The sequence below is a fragment of the Bactrocera oleae genome, chromosome 4 (genome assembly GCF_042242935.1).
Source record: "Bactrocera oleae isolate idBacOlea1 chromosome 4, idBacOlea1, whole genome shotgun sequence".
NCBI classification, from domain to species: domain Eukaryota; kingdom Metazoa; phylum Arthropoda; class Insecta; order Diptera; family Tephritidae; genus Bactrocera; species Bactrocera oleae.
Genome location: NC_091538.1, coordinates 36,584,653 through 36,603,447, shown reverse-complemented (window position 1 = coordinate 36,603,447; position 18,795 = coordinate 36,584,653). Strand labels below are relative to the sequence as shown.

At 34.3% G+C, this 18,795-nt stretch overlaps 1 protein-coding gene across 2 annotated transcripts; it reads left to right on the top strand.

Moving 5' to 3' along the window:
• The first annotated feature begins 948 nt into the window (after nucleotides 1–948).
• SiaT (beta-galactoside-a-2,6-sialyltransferase) lies at nucleotides 949–18,011 on the top strand. 2 transcript variants are annotated; one of them, XM_036372506.2, is made up of 7 exons: nucleotides 949–1,072; nucleotides 9,107–9,526; nucleotides 10,913–11,449; nucleotides 11,671–11,768; nucleotides 13,869–14,148; nucleotides 14,210–14,307; nucleotides 17,529–18,011. In XM_036372506.2, exons 2-7 carry the CDS (start codon nucleotides 9,226–9,228, stop codon nucleotides 17,691–17,693), a joined length of 1,479 nt encoding a protein of 492 aa, XP_036228399.2. In that variant the 5' UTR covers nucleotides 949–1,072; nucleotides 9,107–9,225; the 3' UTR covers nucleotides 17,694–18,011. The 2 variants fall into 2 exon arrangements, with proteins under 2 accessions (XP_036228399.2, XP_014098691.2); XM_014243216.3 differs by lacking the exon at nucleotides 9,107–9,526 and having other exon boundaries at nucleotides 952–1,794.
• Nucleotides 18,012–18,795: the final 784 nt, after the last annotated feature.

The following is an 18,795-nucleotide window of genomic DNA, read 5'->3' as shown; positions in this document are numbered from 1 at the left end:
AGAATAAAACACAAAATATCATAATTTTTGAATTTGTGGAAAAATGCAGATATTTTAAGAGAATTTACAAAACGCATTAATTCAGTCGATACTGTGATATAAATCTGTTAAGAAAGCATGTATACAAGCATACGAGTAAATGCATTCACATGCGATTACGGTTACTGTGATTTTTTAATATCTTCCTGCAATTCTTTGCAATTCTGAGAACTACGCAAATCTGTTTATATTCCACAACACCCCCGAATAACTCATGTGAAATAAGGGCTTAAAAGAATGTATGTGTTAGGAATATAAAGGATGCGGCTATGGAAAAATTATGCAACTTGACTAACTAGGTGGTTTAATCGTAACGAAAGAAATGTATACGGTAACTAGTTTGTATTTTCTTATGGTAGTAACAACATATTTATTACGTATTTGATGGTTGTAATTGTAAGAATTGTTGAGCAGCACACATGCGCGAATACGTAAACTGCGGTTACTACTGAACTTAGATTTATTTACTCACTTGTTTATTTGGCAATTATGTACTTTAATATCTACAAAGCTTCTTACTTAGGGCTTAAAAGTAAAGTGGCATGTAAATGCGAACTTTCACTTTTCACAACTGAATGCTGCCAGCAGTATAATATTTTTGTAGAGTGACTTGCCGCGTTTCTTTTCAGCCGCCCTTTGTTCACACCGAGTGTACTTATGTATATACAATATGAATATGTCCAGCATCAAATTAGCTTATATAATACTTGTATGTAAGCAAGAATATTGTTGGCATTGAAGCTGAGCGAGCGCAGTAAGAGGTACTTTCATACCCTTAATGTTAATGGCACGGAACTTAATGTAGAAGCTTTTCACCTCAAATATACCTTAACGTAGTTTAGTTCATATATTTTCCATTTACCATCTGCTGTTAACGACCTCCCGACGCCACCGATCAGAGTGCTGAAGTCGGAAAATGAATACGACGCCAAGCGAAAAATGTGTTGACTGCAAACAGCGGCTCAGAAACAAGCCGATTGCCGCAGAGGGCAGGTGACATAACACGTGGTCTTATATAAGAAGGGGCGAGCCGGTAGGAAAACATTTCAAAAGCATTTTCTTGCCACAATTCCAAATAATTAGCGAGCTGATAATAGAAGTTATAGTACACTTAATATAATATATGTTAATTGTATATAGTGTGCGGAACGCGGCATTAAGGCTCATAAGCGGCCGTTATGGCAATAAGTTGAAATGAATTCGTGTAACAAAATACTCGTACTTGCTGGCAAATAAGTTCGTGTTCCGTGTTTCACAGTGACGAATTACCGCATAATGCAATAATTACCATCGGAGTAGCCAGTGAAGTTCATTAAAAATTACTGAAAAAATCAATACAAAATTACATATATTTCAACATACATACCTACTTGTGAGGCGCGTGCAATCTTTACTACTTTGCTTGGTTGGTGTGTTGCCACATCCTACCATGGGTTTGAAACACAAGTTGTTACGTTGGTTAGGCCATGTCGTTCGAATGGAAGTTTGACCCCAGCACTTACAATGACTTTAATTGGATTTGATAACGCATGATGTTTTGAAATGGCGCCAACATGCAAGCTAAGGATCGACTTGACATCGATGATTTCAGTGGAAATATAATATTATTATATAAGAGTATATTTGTGGAGAGTGCTAATTGTATTATATTTTAAATTAATTATCTTCTACTAATAATTTTTGCATATGTTTTTCCAATGCATGAAAGACATATCCATGGGTTTGAGAACGCCAGTTTGGTTCAATTTTGCCTAAGTGAGTGTTTTTACCGACTTTATACCACATTTATCGGTCAATACGTGAGGCATTTTATTGTAAATAAGTGGAAATGTTTTTGAAAACATAATGTGGCTAAGTTCTGAAACTTGTTGTATACATCGGATAGATATACATATGTATATATTCTGCTAAGTAAATTTTTCTAATAGTATAATTGATGTCGTCTCCTTTCCTGATTTTGTACGGCATAAATCGGTGAGAGTTCAAGATACATCACCATAATTATAAAAATTTGCTCTTATCATCATATGTTTATGAGCTATATGTTAGTTAATTTAATTTTAAAATATAGAATTCGACTATAAAGCAAAATATACATATGCATGTATGTATGCAGTAACGAAATGAAGCAAGTGACCTGTAGTATGGGTTAACAAGATAATAAAAACAAGAAAAAACGTTAACTTTGGTTGCACCGAAGCTATAATACCCTTCACAAATACAAAGGCCCCTTACAAGAGCTTGATTCCGAACGTTCAATTTGTATGGTAGCTATATGTAATAGTGATCTGATCTGACCAATTTCTGCGGAGAATAATTTGTTGCCTTAAGCGATAACTCGTGCCTAATTTCGTGAAGATACTTCGTCAAATAAACAAATATTCCATGCAAGCACTTTACTCCGATCATTCAGTTAATATGGCAGCTATATGCTATAGTCATCCGATCTATACAATTTCTTTGGCGATTAGATTATTGTCTTAAATAATAATCCATGCCAAATTTCGTGAAGATACCTCGTCAAATGAAAGAGTTTTCCATACAAACTCTTGATTCCAATTGTTCAGTTTGTATGGCAGCTATATGCTATAGTAGTCCGATTTCGACCGTTCCGACAAATGAGCAGCTTCTTTGTGAGAAACGGACAGATGCAAAATTTTAGATCGATAGCTTAAAAACTGAGGAACTAGTTTGTATATATACAGACAGACGGCTGATCATTTATGTATATATTTTATAGGGTCTCCGACGTTTCCTTCTGGATGTTACAAACTTCGTGGCAAACTTAATATACCCTGTTCAGGGTATAATGAAAGCAATTGATATATAATTTCAACGTCTCACAGCTTTACATACTGAGTAAGTTGTCACTGAGACAAGGGGTATATACAGTAATTTTTTAAAGGGGGAAAGTTTTTCAGAATCTTTATTATACCACTTATTCCACAATGTGCATGTAGGCAAAATGGGCTAATAACCACGCAATAGTAACTACAATAACTCTCGGACAAATAGCAGCAAACACATAAAAGGAAATCTTCTGCATATCATTCTTCTTTAAATCTACGATATATATGCAAGAAATAACCTACTTTCATTTGAAAATATATGTCTCACAAATTACTTGATCAAAATAAATATATAGCTATTGCCATTTTGTGTACTAACTTCTTTTATGTCTCCAACAATAATACTACGTGCTTTCCAAAGTAAACAGTAAAAAAGTAACAAAGTAAAATATAGAGCTATGCTTTATCGACTTCCAGTAAAAATTTCATGATATTTCATCTATTGGAAGTGAAGTTATTGCGTTTTAAGTGTCAGTAGGTTTTTGTCATCGGTGTGAAAATGAGCTTCGAACAAAGAGCCAACATTAAATTTTGTTTTAAAATTTTACCGAAACGTTTCAATTGATAATACAAGTTTATGGCGATGATTGCCTATCCCGTAGCAGAGTGCACGAGTAGTTTCAACGTTTTCAAACTGGTCGTGAGGACATAAATGAGAAATAAGCCAAAACCCAAAAAATCGCGCCTGGAGAAGTCAAAAGTAAAGACTATGCTGATTTGTTTTTATGATTCCAAGGGTTCCACAAAGAATTTGTTCAACGTTATGCGGTATTCTACCTTGGAGCTTTGAAGCGTTTGGTGCGCCGTATTCGACGTGTTCTGCCCGAATATCGCGAAGATGGAAGTTGGCGTTTGTTGCACGATAATGCGCCGTCTCATCGATCGACGCTTGTGGCCGATTATTTGACCAAAAATAAAATTTTAACAACCAACTACTCTCCGTATTCACTTGATATGGTACCGTGCGACTTCTACGTTTTCGGAAAAATGCATTTGCCGATGAAAGAAAAGCGTTATGAAGACGTGGAGGCCATTCAAAAAGCGGCAAGCTGTATTAAAGCAGAAGGAGACTATTTTGAATAAAATTAATTGATTTTGCCGATAAAACCATTTCTAATTTACTTGATAAACATTTGTATTAACACATTTAATGATCAGGGCCGCCGAGGGAAAATTTCGGCTCAGGGGCAAAAAGGTGGGAGATCCTCGCTACAGGAATGTTTCTAATTCTATATTAATTTTATTAACTATCTTCCCAATTACTACTTCAATGATTTTGAAGAATAAGTCAAATATGACGTAGTGTTTTATGCTCTTATCCATCTGTATTAAATTTGCTTTCTTGTTGATGTTGGGTGGAACCAATTTGTTTTATACGATTCTGAAAATCAATAATATATAAATCAGTTCTTACATAGACTTTCAGTCAAAAGTAATTTTTCAGATTATACCGGAATATAGGGATAGCAAGACTTGACAGTTACTAAGAAGACAGAAATATTTTATTCAAACATTTATTTATTGATTTAAGTAATGAAAAGCCGGGTCTTTTGAAATCTGTTGATTATCGTGATTAAAATTCTCCAATTTTCAGTTATTTGGAATTAAGAAGTCGAACTTTGGCGGCAGTGAATGCGTCGATAATAGTCTGGAAATCCAACTTCTTGGCTTATTTTGCCTCTAGGCACAATGTAGCTAGGCTTGAAATCATGCTCTGTGATGAGTATGATCGATGAACATTTTTGCTCCTTGTTCATTACTTGAAACAGAAATGTGTAAAGTGTAAAAAATTCTCAAAGTGATGCAGATATTTCGAAAAGTTTTCCTAATTCATGGAAGTTTTCTCAAACATGGATTTTATTTAATAATTTGTAATTTTCATTCAATAAGTTCTATGGAGTAAGACGGGTTTTAAAATTTGCATCGTATACGAAAGTATGAAAAAATATGAAATCGGACATAACGGTTGTAATTAAAACTATTATAATGCGATAACTCATTAAATAAACCAGTCAGAGACGTTGAACTTTACACATATGATGGTACAATTAAGCTTTATAGGAGCCAAAACAAAACTTGGACAAAGGGTGTGACACCGCCCATCTTTAGGGGAAAACTCATATCTCAGTAACATTCTTGAGGTATTTCTAATTTACAGTGTGAAAATGCAAATCAAACAAAAATGAATGTATCGGGATAAAATTTTGCACGAATAATGCCTTTAGAGTATACCACCTTTCGACCAAAAATTTTTCAAATCGAACCAAAATTTTTCAAGCCCCTAGGTAGCGAATATGTGGGCCCCAGTAAATATATTTGACTATTTAACGAAAAAATCGGTCAAGATGTGAGATATATAAATGAAATTCAGAGAGGATACTTTCCTGATAATAGTATGTCTGTTTGTCAAAAATGGGTTGAATTGGGTCAATACTTATCTCATCCCCCATATACCTAACAAAAAGTTTGACCTTCTGGGTGACTTTATACCGCCTAGCTATGTCGGCCAATATGGGAGGGAAAACTTAACTAATATCAGGATTATCCAACATCCGGCTGACTTTATGCCATATGTTGTTGATGGTATGTGAGGTACCTTAATAAAATCCTGGTAGCATTTTATAAGTGTTTGATATGTTAATAGTGGTATTGGCAAAATTTGATAAAATTGGGTCAGTACTACCCGCAACTCCCATATACTACAGTGAGTATTATTTATATATAAAATTGCTTCAAAGTATTTTCTCGAGTATACCTGAGCAATGCCTTTCTCTATCGCCAATATACCTCATAAAATGTTTTCCGTCTTTCCACCCGTTTTTTTACTCTCCCAACATGTTGCTACAGAGCATAATAATTTTGTTCACTTGACGATTGTTTGTATCACCTAAAACTAATCGAGTTAGATATAGGGTTGTGTATATGTAGATGATCAGGATGAAGAGATAAGTTGAAATCCGGGTAACTTCAGTAAAAATTGAGATATCTTAATGAAATTTGGTACACATATTTCTTGGTACCGTAAGACGGTTGGTATTGCAGAATCTGACTGCTGCCACGCCCACAAAACGCCATTAATCAAAAACAAATAAATTGCCATAACTAAGCTCCATAATAAGATAAATTACTGGTTTTTGGTATACAGGATCACATTAGGGAGGGGCATCTGCAGTTAAAATTTTTTTTTTTTTAAGTGGGCGTGGTTCAGCCCCTTAATAGATTTAATGTGCATATCTTCTAAGCCACTAAAGCTATAATAACAAAATTCACTGAGAGGAGATGGGTGAAATCGAGTGACAACCCCGCCAGAGACGTTTAATTTTATCTCTGCGATGATATGATGCCTCGCCCACTTTTAGGGGAAACACCATATCTTAGGATCTGCTTAACCGATTTCAACCAAATTCGGTACATAAACTTATTATATTTCTATGTTATAGTGCGAAAATGATCGAAATCGGATTACAACCACGCTTATTTCCCATATAGCACCATTTTAAATTCCATCTGCCATTCATTCACCAATGATTGTATCGGGGTAAAACTTTGTGTGAATAATGCGTTTAAAGTATACAACCCTGTGACCAAAAATTGTCCAAATCGAACCAAAACTGTTCAAGGCCCAGGTATTGAATATGTGGACCCCAGTGCCTATAGTTGACTTTTTGCCGAAAATATCGGTCAACGTGTAAGATATATAATTGAAATTCATATAATAAAATAAATAAATGAAACTCTCGATAATTACTAATTGCAATCACCAGTTGATTAAAATTTGTTTTGATATTTAAAAAACCAGCGACCAAGACTGATGTACATACATACGTTACAGCACATTCTCTGAAATGCACTAAGAAACTTCGCACCAAAGGTGGGCGGTGTCACGGCTAATGTCTAATTTTGATATCGGCTCCTATGAAGCTGTTCCGTACCATATTGTGTATCGGAGATCATTATACGAGTATATGCATTAATTTTTGACATTGTTCAGGTATACTTGAGAACTTATTTTCAAGAAATTTTATAAATATATAAATATAAACATATACATGGAGTAAAGTCAGACGGATATGTTAAAATCCTGAAAATCAGTTATCCCACATAAGGCTAATGCAAGTTTTCGACCGATTTTATCTTTAAGACACTAAAGATTTAAGATTTAGTATTATTAGAAAAGTACGCCCTGGTTGTCACCAGATGCCCCTTCCTAGTGTGATTCTGTGTACCCAATAACAGTCTTGTATCTTATTGTGGAGCTTAGTTATGGCAATTTATTTGTTTTTGATTAATATACAACGTCTTACGGTACCAAGAAACATGTGTATCAAGTTTCACAGAGATATCTCAATTTTTACTCAAGTTACAGATTGCACGGACGGACGGACAGACAGTCACCCAGATTTCAACTCGTCTCTTCATCCTGATAATTTATATATTATATATAATATAACCCTATATTCAACTCGATTAGTTTTAGGTGATACAAACAACCTTTAGGTGAACAAAAAAAGGGCGCCAGAGTATAAAAAACCATCCCGGATTTTGTCGGGACAAATATGGTCACTTAACGCTAGCGGCTCCTATACTTGCACTAGTAGACTTAGATAGGTTTGTTAGCTGTTTGTTCAAACATAAGTATCTATGTATATATATAATGGCGTGGGATGGTTTGTGCCGTATTTTTCGTATATCGAGTACATCCCACTTTTCTCACAATAATGAACATATTTTTCGGTCCATATTTCTGTCAGCTTATATAAGGAATTACGTTTTCCTTTTTACTTTGAAGTTGTTTAAAAGTGTGTTTTTAGTTGTTTAAAACTTTATTTATTTTTCACTTTTTAGTTTAATGTAGAGTTTTCCCTTTCTTTAAGGATGCGTATGCGTATATTTGTTATTCAAATGACAGAATGGATCGTTGATGCTATTAGCTGCATAGCTTTAAGGGCATTTTTGGATAGTATATGCTTGTATTTGGATAGTACCTGCTTTTAGCTACATAGCTTTATATTCGTTTTACGATTTCGCCCATTTTCACAGTGTGTGACAGGAATGACTGGGTAACCTCACATACCAAATTTGGTAGAAATTAGTTTGATGGTTCCCGAGATATACAATTTCGCCTAAAGGTTACTGGTGCCACACCCATTTTACAATTTTTACACCTGCTCCTATAAAGCTCTTCTCTACCATCTTGTATGTGAAGTTGAATGCTTATAGCGCATTTATTTCGTGAGTAATTGGGGGTTTTATCTGATTTTACCCATTTTCGCAGCGTATGAAAAGTGCTAAAAGGACTTCCTCTCAGCAAATTTGGTTGAGTTAGCTTTATACAGTAATCCATTTAGGCGGCGGGGTTACGCCCACTTTAAAATAATGCGAAACTGTTTTCAAATTATTGCATCGTCATCGGTCTTTGAAACGTGTTGAAAGTTTCAAGTTGATCAGACCTCTGGAAACCAGTGAAAATTGAGCTCTAATATTCCATTACATACATACAACCCAAGCTTATATAAGCGTGTTAAAAATTAGCCACAATCCATTTACCGAATGTTCGTATTCCATCCAACCGGTTAACCTTTAAGCGTACATTTCGAAAAATAAAGAGAACAAATTTTCTAACGCAAGCTTACCCTTCCTTACTTTCTCTATTTAATAGACTAGGATAAATAATTTTTGAAAAAAATAAATACCCACACTGGAAAACCACTAGAAGCTGCTTTTTTATTTCATCTACCTAATAGGGTGTCTTCTTCCATTTTCTAAGAAGCTTTACCATGTTAATGTATATGTTTTGTATACCATCAGCAACAAACATATAGGCTACTGACTTTTTAAAAAATGAAATTTTGATTGATATTAGGGCTTTTTTCCATTTTAAGTCAAAATAAGATTTGCTCCTTAATGTTGTAAATTAAAAAAATACAGTATGTACAATATAAAATAAAAAACCCAAAAACTTTGTTATGTGAATTTTTCACCTAAATTTTGAGGTTATGTGAAAAAAGTCTATATGCAAAAATCTTTTCATTGCGTACAACATTGCCATATAACGTTTTTCTATAAAACTCGTAGTTTTGCCGAAATGGAGATAAACCGCTAAAAATTCAACCACCCGTAAATTATTTTTCCTTTAATGTTTGCTATTTTATCTTTCGTTTCCGATGGGTTTCAACTATACTATACTATGAATTTCTTTCTTTTTGATCATTTTCTAGTCTGTGAATCGTATAGATATTTACTCGATAATTAACGATGAGAACTCCGGATGCATCAAATTTACTAGATATATATAATATAAAGTAATAACTTTTGCAGACAAGCATCACCGTTCGTCATGAACTTTGGTCAAGTGGTTTTTAGAGTAGCCATCATAATTATTACGTATTTTATAATATTTCTAATACAACTGATTGGCGCTCAGCCTAGCCCACTGAAACGATTATCCATATCATTCATCGGAATATCTGCTAGTCCACTGGTAGGAACAAAGCAAATTTCAGTAGAAGCTTTTAACCAAAATGCAAGCACAAAAGTCAAAGCACTAAAAAGCTTTCCTCATTGTACGAAAACCCAGCATTTATCAAATCCATGGAAAAGCTCCGAACTGCATCGGAATTCTGGCATAGTGGAAAAAGGTTGGTGAGTCGTATTGTATTTTGTATTTGCATATGTATGTGTGGAGTATGCATATACGAGTATTACATATAGTAGACATACAAGTATCTATAATATTATATTATATAATATGTATATCTTCATATTCATAACACATTTACTTACGTTTATAATCTGACTAGCATTCATTTAATTTGGATTTTCAGTTTTTAGTATACTTTTTTATACCCTGAACAGCGTATATTAAGTTTGCCACGGAGTTTGTAACACTCAGAAGGAAACGTCGGAGACCCCATAAAATATATATTTATATAAATGATCAGCATGATGAGCTGAGTTGATTCAGCCATGTCCGTCTGTCCGTCCGTCTGTATATATACAAACTAGTCCCTCAGTTTTTAAGCTATCGATGTGAAATTTTGTACCTGTCCTTTTCTCACTAAGAAGCTGCTCATTTGTCGGAACGGCCGATATTGGACCACTCGCTGCCATACAAACTGAACAAACGGAAGCAAGTCCTTGTATGGGAAACTTTTTTATTTGACGTAATATCTTCCCGAAATTTGGCATGAGTTATTTTCTAAGGTCACTGTCTGATAGGCAGACATGCAAGTAGACTTGGCACGCCATGTAACGACTATTGTAGAAGCTGTCAGGAAGTAGAAGAGGAGGAGACCATTAAACATCTTCTATGCGATTGCGCAGCACTATATAGGAAAAGAATCGCAACCATCGGTCGTGGGTTTCTTGATGACGTCTCGGAGGTTGCACAGATAAAACTTGTCTCACTGATGAAGTTCATCAAAAGTACGGGGTGGTTCAGAGAGGAGCCAATAGAGTGAGGGGATCACAGTCCCAGTGGTATCACAATTGGAATCAAATGCTTGTATGGAAAACTCTTTCATTTGACGAGGTGTCTTCACGAAATTTGGCACAGAATATTATTTAAAGCAATAGTCTAAGCTTCGAAGAAATTGTACAGATCGGATGACTATAACATACAGCTCCCATATTAACTGATCGATCGGAATTAAGTGCTTGCATGAATAACTTTTTCATTTAACGAGGTATTTTGACGAAATTTGGCATGAGTTATTTTTTAAGGCAAGAATATAATCTCCGAAGAAATCGTTTTGATAGAATCACTATGTCATATAGCTATCATATAAACTGATCGATCGTAGTAAAGTGCCTGCATGGAAAAAAATTGTATTTTTTATTGCAGATTCACGAAACTAGATCAGAATCAAGTTATTGTAAGGAACATTTGTATCTGTGAAGTTAACGTTTTTTCTTGATTTTATTTAAAAAGGGTGTTATATACTTACATATGCTTAATGCACAATAATAAAATTTTTTCTGTAATAGTGTTTTCAATGCATTTCAAACTTATTTATTTAATATAGCTCCACAAGAGTTTTTGCAGCGCAAACGTCGCAGTGTATTTCACATTCGTTGGAACCCTAATGAGAAATATGTGGTGGAGAGTCGTGAGAAACCAGCAATAAATTCTTCAAAACTTTCGCCACACCCACGCCTTAAGCTGTCGAAAAATACTAAACTTACGTTTAATCCGAAATTATTTATCTGCCACGATAAACATTTGGAGAAATGCCACAATAAAACTGCGAATTACCGTCAACATATAATTTACATTTTTGAAAGATCACTAATAGACTTAACAAATGATTCCAATTTCTACAACGTACACTACACGCCCGTATTCGCAAATAATTTCGAAGAACAGTACTATCCATCATCTTGCCTACTTATGGACGCTGGGGTTAAAATATTACGTCGAAGAGATCCTCCTTTTCACAACTTGGAAATCGGAAAGCTATTCCCTAAACAAAAACTATTTCGCAAAATAAAGGATATTAAAACATGCGCAATTGTATCGAGTGCTGGATCCCTTTCCGGTGCAAAATTGGGAAGATTTATCGGTAAATAATAATATATGTAATTCGACCATATTATGCACCCTATTGTGTGAAATGTATTCATGCCTCATAATTCAAAGTATTATAAAATCAAAGCCCGATCCATTCGTTCTTTAACAAAACAATTAATAGTTCCATCGTAGTCCATATAGTACGCTTCTCCTGGACTATTTCAAATCTCATATGAAAATAATAGCTTTTTTTCACTCAACATGAACTTTAAGATTCCCATGACATAGTGATGCGGTTTAATGATGCCCCCACCATTGGATATGAAATAGACGTTGGTAGCAAAACTACAATTCGAGTATTAAATTCTCAGGTAAGATTCAAAGAAATTAGACTAGGGTAGCAAATTTTTGAAAACAAAAAGAATCATAGTAGGTTGAAATCCATTGAAAATGAAAGATAAAATAACTAAAGTGAAAGGAAAAGTAATTTACGGGCGATCTGAGGTCGGGAAGAGAAAGGTGAGAAGCGTGGTTGAATTTTTAAGGGTTAACAAGTAAGGAAGGGTTAAGTTCGGATGTAACCGAACATTTTATACTCTCGCAAAGTCAAATGGTATACTCGTTTGAGATTTCTTTGTGGATTGGCTGATATTTTCGGTAGAGGGTCAACTATAGGCACTGGGGTCCACATATTTAGTACTTAGGGGCTTAAACAGTTTTGGTTCGATTTAAACAATTTTTGGCCACAAGGTGGCATACTTTAATCGCATTATTCACGCAAAGTTTTATCCCGATACAGTCTTTGTTGCCTGATTTGCATAGTGGAAAGTGAAAGAATCAAGTGGTATTTAAAATGGTGTCATATGGAAAATAGGCGTGGTTGTAATCCGATTTCGCCCATTTTCGCACTATGACATAGAAACATGAAAAGAACGTTACGCACCGAATTTGGTTGAAATCGGTTAAGCAGATCTCAAGATATGGGTTTTCACCTAAAAGTGGGCTGTGCCACTGGCGTGTTTAGTGCTTGATTTATCGCGCTTTTAGTAGTTTTTAACAGTACCGTTATATGGGGAGTGGGCGGAGTTGCCACCCGATTTCAACTATTTTCACACCGTCAATAGAAGTGCTAAAACATTTGCTTCTAATGAATTCTGTTATTATAGCATTAGCGGTTTAGGAGATATGCACATTAAACCTATTAGAGGCGGGACCACGCCCACTTTTAAAAAAAAAGTTTTAACTGCAGATGCCCCTCCCTAATGTGAGCCTGTGTACCAAATAACAGTCTTGTATCTTATTGCGGAGCTTAGTTATGGCAAGTTATTTGTTTTTGATTAATGGCGTTTTGTGGGCGTGGCAGTGGTCCGATTACGCCTATCTGCAATACCAACCGTCTCACGGTACCATGAAACATGTCTACCAAGTTTCATAAAGATATCTCAATTTTTACTCAAGTTAGAGCTTGCACGGACGAACGGACGGACAGACGGACGGACGGACAGACAGTCACCCGGATTTCAACTCGTCTCTTCATCCTGATCATTTATATACGTATAACCCTATATCTAACTCGATTAGTTTTAGGTGATACAAACAACCGTTAGGTGAACAAAACTATTATACTCTGTAGCAACAGGTTGCGAGAGTATAAAAATGTATATATCTTTGTATTAACACAATTTTTTTTCTTTCAGGAAATTCTTTGTAAACTTACCTTTTTATGCCTCAAATACGCTGTATTTTTTTAATTTAAAATATTAATTTTTCCACCGTTTTTTGACTTAATATCTGGCAAAATTTACCATACCATATGAAAGTAGATAATTCCACTAACCTAATGCCTGCTGATTTTTGAATATACTCTGATATTTCGAAGTGAGAATTTTCAATTGAAAATTAGGGGTTTTTCGATATAAAGTCAAAAAAAAGTGGAAAAATTAATATTTTAAATTTATAGAAATGCATTGTATTTGCACATAAGACGGTCAGGATGCAGCAAATTTCGTGAAAGCAAAAAATTTTCTGTGCAAGATGAAAGGAAAAAACTTAAAAACTGGGTTAGGTAAGTTTACACCAAATTTCATGAAACATTTTTTTTGTAAAAGATAAAAGTAAAAAAACCCAAAAATTGGGTTATTTGAATTTTTTCATATAAATTTTGAGATTGTGTGAAAAGGCTGTTAATACAATTGTAGATCTCTTCATTACGACAACGTTTTTCTATAGGACCCGTAATTTTGCCGCAAATCGAGATAAGCCGATTTTAACCTTTAAAAATTCAACAACGCCCAACCCCTTTTTCTTCCAGACCACAAATCGCACATAGATTATTTATTTAATTTTTTACCATTTTTAAATGCACTAGTCTAAGTTGTTTATAAATAAATATACCAGCACACTTTTTAACGAAATATTTAAATTGATTTTACTTATGACTAATTGCGTTTATATATTTTTTGATAATTTAGGTTGTTACTAAGTCTCAATTCAATTTCACACACGCACCTATATTTCAAAATGTTACAATTGCTGCTTGGGATCCGGGGAAGTATAACTCCTCATTAAGTGAATGGAGTAGAACTGCAGACTATGACTTATTTACCAACTACAAGATATATCGACACAGCTATCCAAATTCGAGAGCATTTCTTATTGACCCACATTCGGTATGGCGTCTTTGGCAAAGTTTACAAACTTTTGTTGGAAGTCGCCCCATTCGTAGAAATCCACCAAGCTCTGGTTTCATAGGTAACACGTTCTTATGTGTGGTAATTTGATTAAAATTCATGTACATTTTGATGAATTTCAGGACTCGCATTGTTATTGCCCTATTGTCCACATATAGATTTTATTGAATATATACCTTCAACTCGTCTAAATGGTCGATGTCACTACTATAGTAAAGAGGTAAATAAGCTCTATAACTTTTTCTTATAGATTTGGATAGGTTTAAAAACAATTTCAACTGGCCAAATGCTTTTAGACCGAACAGTTATAGAACTATCATCTAACCTACTAAATATTATATTTCTGGTGTTTCACCGAGTTCGGATAAAAAAACTCAAATATTGATGAGTTAAATTTTTTACAGCGTTTTATTTTATTTTCATTATATAATGTTTTTATTTACAGCTTATAAAGTACTTTATATACTTTTACATACATAGTAAACACTTGCTCATTGTAGGCTGTGTCCGTTCTGGACGAAAATTGCAGTTGCCTTTGTGTTTAAATCCCAGATGTACAGATGTTAATTAAAAACGAATGTTATTACTAATTATTTAAATTACTATTTATATTACTCTTCATAAGGTTAGGCTACTAAGTTTCACTGCTTTATTTGTTGCATTTGAGATCAAGAAACATAAACATAAAGCTTTTTGGTATTGTATTTGTTAAATTTTTTATAAATTTTATTTCCTTATCGATTACAATCAAAAGTTCGTATATATTCATACGATTTTGTGCCGACACTAATCTAGTTAATCAATTTAAATATGCTTTAAATCTGAATTGCAGACAAGGTTTCAAGAAAAATTAGCTGTCTTAATATAGTACAGTAAAGAACGTTCCCTCATTTTGCTCAATATTTAGTGAAGACAAGGTTTCAAGAAAAATTAGCTGTCTTAATATAGTACAGTAAAGAACGTTCCCTCATTTTGCTCAATATTTAGTATATTGTCTTTTGGCAGTATGTACAAGTATAGTACCCTTCATACACATGTTCGATCCAAATGTAAAGAACTATGTACATATACAAATAAATGAAAATTCAAGGAATACAAATATTGATACACAAGGTTTGAAAGTAGCGATTGTAAAAAAAAAAATTCTTACAAAAGCACTCTCCTTCTTTCGTTTACGGTTTAATAGAGTAGGTAAAGAAAAGGATTTTCGTAAAAGTACCAGGACCAGATTAAGGGCAGGACCGACGGTACCGCGGCTCAGGGGTCCCACACTTGGGGGTAAAATAAATATTAAGAAAGGGTTAAGTTCGGGTGTAACCATCATACTCTTCCAACATTAAAAACGAAAAAATACCTTCAGGTGCATAAGCTTTGTTAGTTATATGAATTCTAGGGCAAGTTTTCGGGACATAATTCGTGCAAAGTTTTATCCTAAATGAAGGAATGAGATGTAATTTAAAATTGATTTCGCCCATTTCCGCTACTTAAAGTGGGAATGTCAGGATAATATTGTCAACCAGGTCAGGTAGATCCCGATAAATGGGTTTTTACCTAAATTTGGGCGGTGACACGCTCCTATGAAGCCCTACTGCACCATCTCGGGTGTAAAATTTTATGTCTCTGCCGCATTTATTTATAGGTTTATCGCATTTTTAGTAGTTTTTAACAAAACCGTTATATGGGGAGAAGGCGGGGTTATAATCTGAATTCACCCATTTTCACAGGGTGAGTAGGTATATGAAAAAGATATGCTCTCAAAGAATTTGGAATGGATAGGAGATATGTACATTAAACTTATTAGATGGCGGGGTCACGTCCATTTAAAAAAAAAATTGTAACCATACATGCCACTCTCATATGCAATTCGTAAATAACATCCTTGTATCTTATGGTGGAGCTGCGGCGTCCTGATCATTTATATAAATATAACCTCGATATCTATCTCGATTAGTTTTAGGTGATACAAACAACCGTTATATGAACAAATCTATTATACTCTGTAGCGTCATGGTGCAACAGCATAAAAAGTAGTCCACAGATTACACAAAAGATCGGATATTGGCGTAAAATATGTATTAAGAAGGGTTGTCAGCACCTTCAAATTTAAAATTCACGGATTTCACCTAGAATTCGCTTTCAGCCTCTTAGTTCTCAGTTATCGGCAGTGCAACTGTCAACGAGGGACAAATTTCATTAGGAAGCTTTTCTTCCAGTCATTGATAAATTGATTAGTGCATTTGAAAACAAGTTTCCGCTTACGATTTGGCTTACGACCGATTTAATTTTATTAGTGAGCTAATACACATGAAATCAAATGATATAGACTTGAATGCAAAACAAGAAAAAACGTTAACTTCGGTTACACCGAAGCTATAACACCCTCCACAAATAAAAATGTTCCTTACAAGAACTTGATACCGATCTAATTTCGTGAAGATACCTCGTTAAATAAAAATGTTTTCCATACAAGCACTTGATTCCGAACGTTCAGTTTGTATGGCAGCTGTATGCTACAGTAATTTGATCTGAAAAATTTCTTCGGAGATTACATTGTTACCTTAAACAATAATATATGCCTAATTTCGTGAAGATACCTCGTCATCTCCGATCGTTCAGTTAATATGGCTGCTGAATGCTATAGTGATCCGATCTAAACAATTTCTTCGGAGATTACATTGTTAGCTTGGGAAATAACGCATACCAAATTTGAATTTGATTCGTAAAGATATTACGTCAAATGAAAAAGTTTCCCATACAAGCACTTGATTCCGATTGTTCAGTTTGACTAATGAGCAGCTTCCTAGTTAGGAAAGGACAGGTACAAAATTTCAGATCAAGAGCTTAACAACTGAGGGACTAGTTGGTATATATACTGACAAACAGACAAAAAGGGAAAACGAATCAGTTGAGATATTTTTTTACCGCATAAGAAAGGAAAACAATTTATGGACATGTAAAAGTATTGGTTACTGTATTACTAATGACATGAGACATCTGATTATATAATTAACAACCATTTTGAAATAAATTTATTAGTAAATTTCCTATGAATTGTATATAATTATGACGGCAAAAAGGAACGCACATGCATCCCGGCCCAGGGTACCCAACATCCTTAATCCGGACCTGATTAGTACATATCGTTACGTCGTATTCAAACAAAATTGAAATTAGCAGAACGTTAAAATTTTGTGTGAATCGTAATCAATAAAAATCTCCATTTTTTCAATTGTATCTTATCTATCTCTTTAAATTTAGAATCCCTCTATTCCACTGCAGTCCTAATACATTTTCATTCTTTTGATTTTATATAGTGCAACGAATATAAAATACTTACATATATAATGGTGACCGAAATATGATTAACGCTTTTTACTCTCTTAAGCCTTAATACAATGAGTCAAATATTAATTTTGTATTTCTAATTTCCTAATATGGAAGATGAATTCGGCTTGTACTTTCGGGGCGTGGCATCCATTGGCTGCTGAAAAATTGATGGCTCTGGATATGAATCTAGCTGATGATATGTCCGTTTACCAACATGGAATTTTGCGCATCCGGCGACCAGATAAATTACTTTGTGGATTTAATTTTTTGGGATATTAAAAACGGGCTAATTCAACTAACAATAATACTGAGTAAAGTGTGTGTACTTTCAACAAGTGGAATATTTGACGAACGGAGAAATGGGTATAGGACGGGAGCACAATGGACATAGCGTGGGTTTATTTGGTTTTTCGGAGAAAGAAAAAAACAGAAGTCAACAGAATAATACGGACACGTTGCGTAGCAAACATAAATTCGTTTCAGTATTGTTAAAATAATACTAGTACACTAATTCAGAAAAATTTATTATAACAATCTATATTATTATATTTAAAATAAATAAAAGTTAAATAAAGTGACGTGTGCTTTCAAATGCAATTTCCTTACGGTCTTTGCTGAAGTCGAGTTGTAAGAGTTGGACTAAATTAAAAGCAGAGCATCATAGGTGGGAAAATAAAACGACAGTGAAACTGGTTAACATGTTAGAGTTCATTGTGCAAATAAGTGACAGCGTTGCCAATTTGCGAATTCCTTTAAATAATATTCTTTTGGTAGAAACTAAAGCACCAATGAAGATCTGTAATTTCTAAAGTATAAGTAAGTTGAGGATTCGCATACTTGTATATGTAATCGCATATAATGTATAATATAGTTCCCGATTATTTGTAGTTACATATAAGTATAAGTGGATAAAAGTAAATATCCACTGATGTTGATGACGTTGACGCTTCAGATTTTGAAGATGTATCCTCAGCAGTGGACGGTAGGGTTTAGCAGACATCAGTTGAGGGGATTAGGTCAACCAGCGGTAAAATAGTTTGTTATAAAATTCGCAGAAAATGCACTTACAGTAAGATTTTCAGGCATACAAAACTCTTATATACCCAGCAACTTCTGAAAGAAGTGCCAAAATGTTTGTAAGAAGTCTGCGGGACATCAGCAATTTGTCTTCCTTGAAAGACGAGTTGTTTAAAGAATTCGTAGTGAGGGCTGCTCATGAAGCCTATATTGAGAATAACATTATAATTCCCTCTAAAAACAAATAAGGATAAATCCATAAGTTATGTCGAGTTCTGGAGCGATCATAGGGATTTTTTGGATATTTGACAATATTTGACTATTAGGCCGTCAAAAGCTAAGGTTTTTTATGGCGTTTCAATGT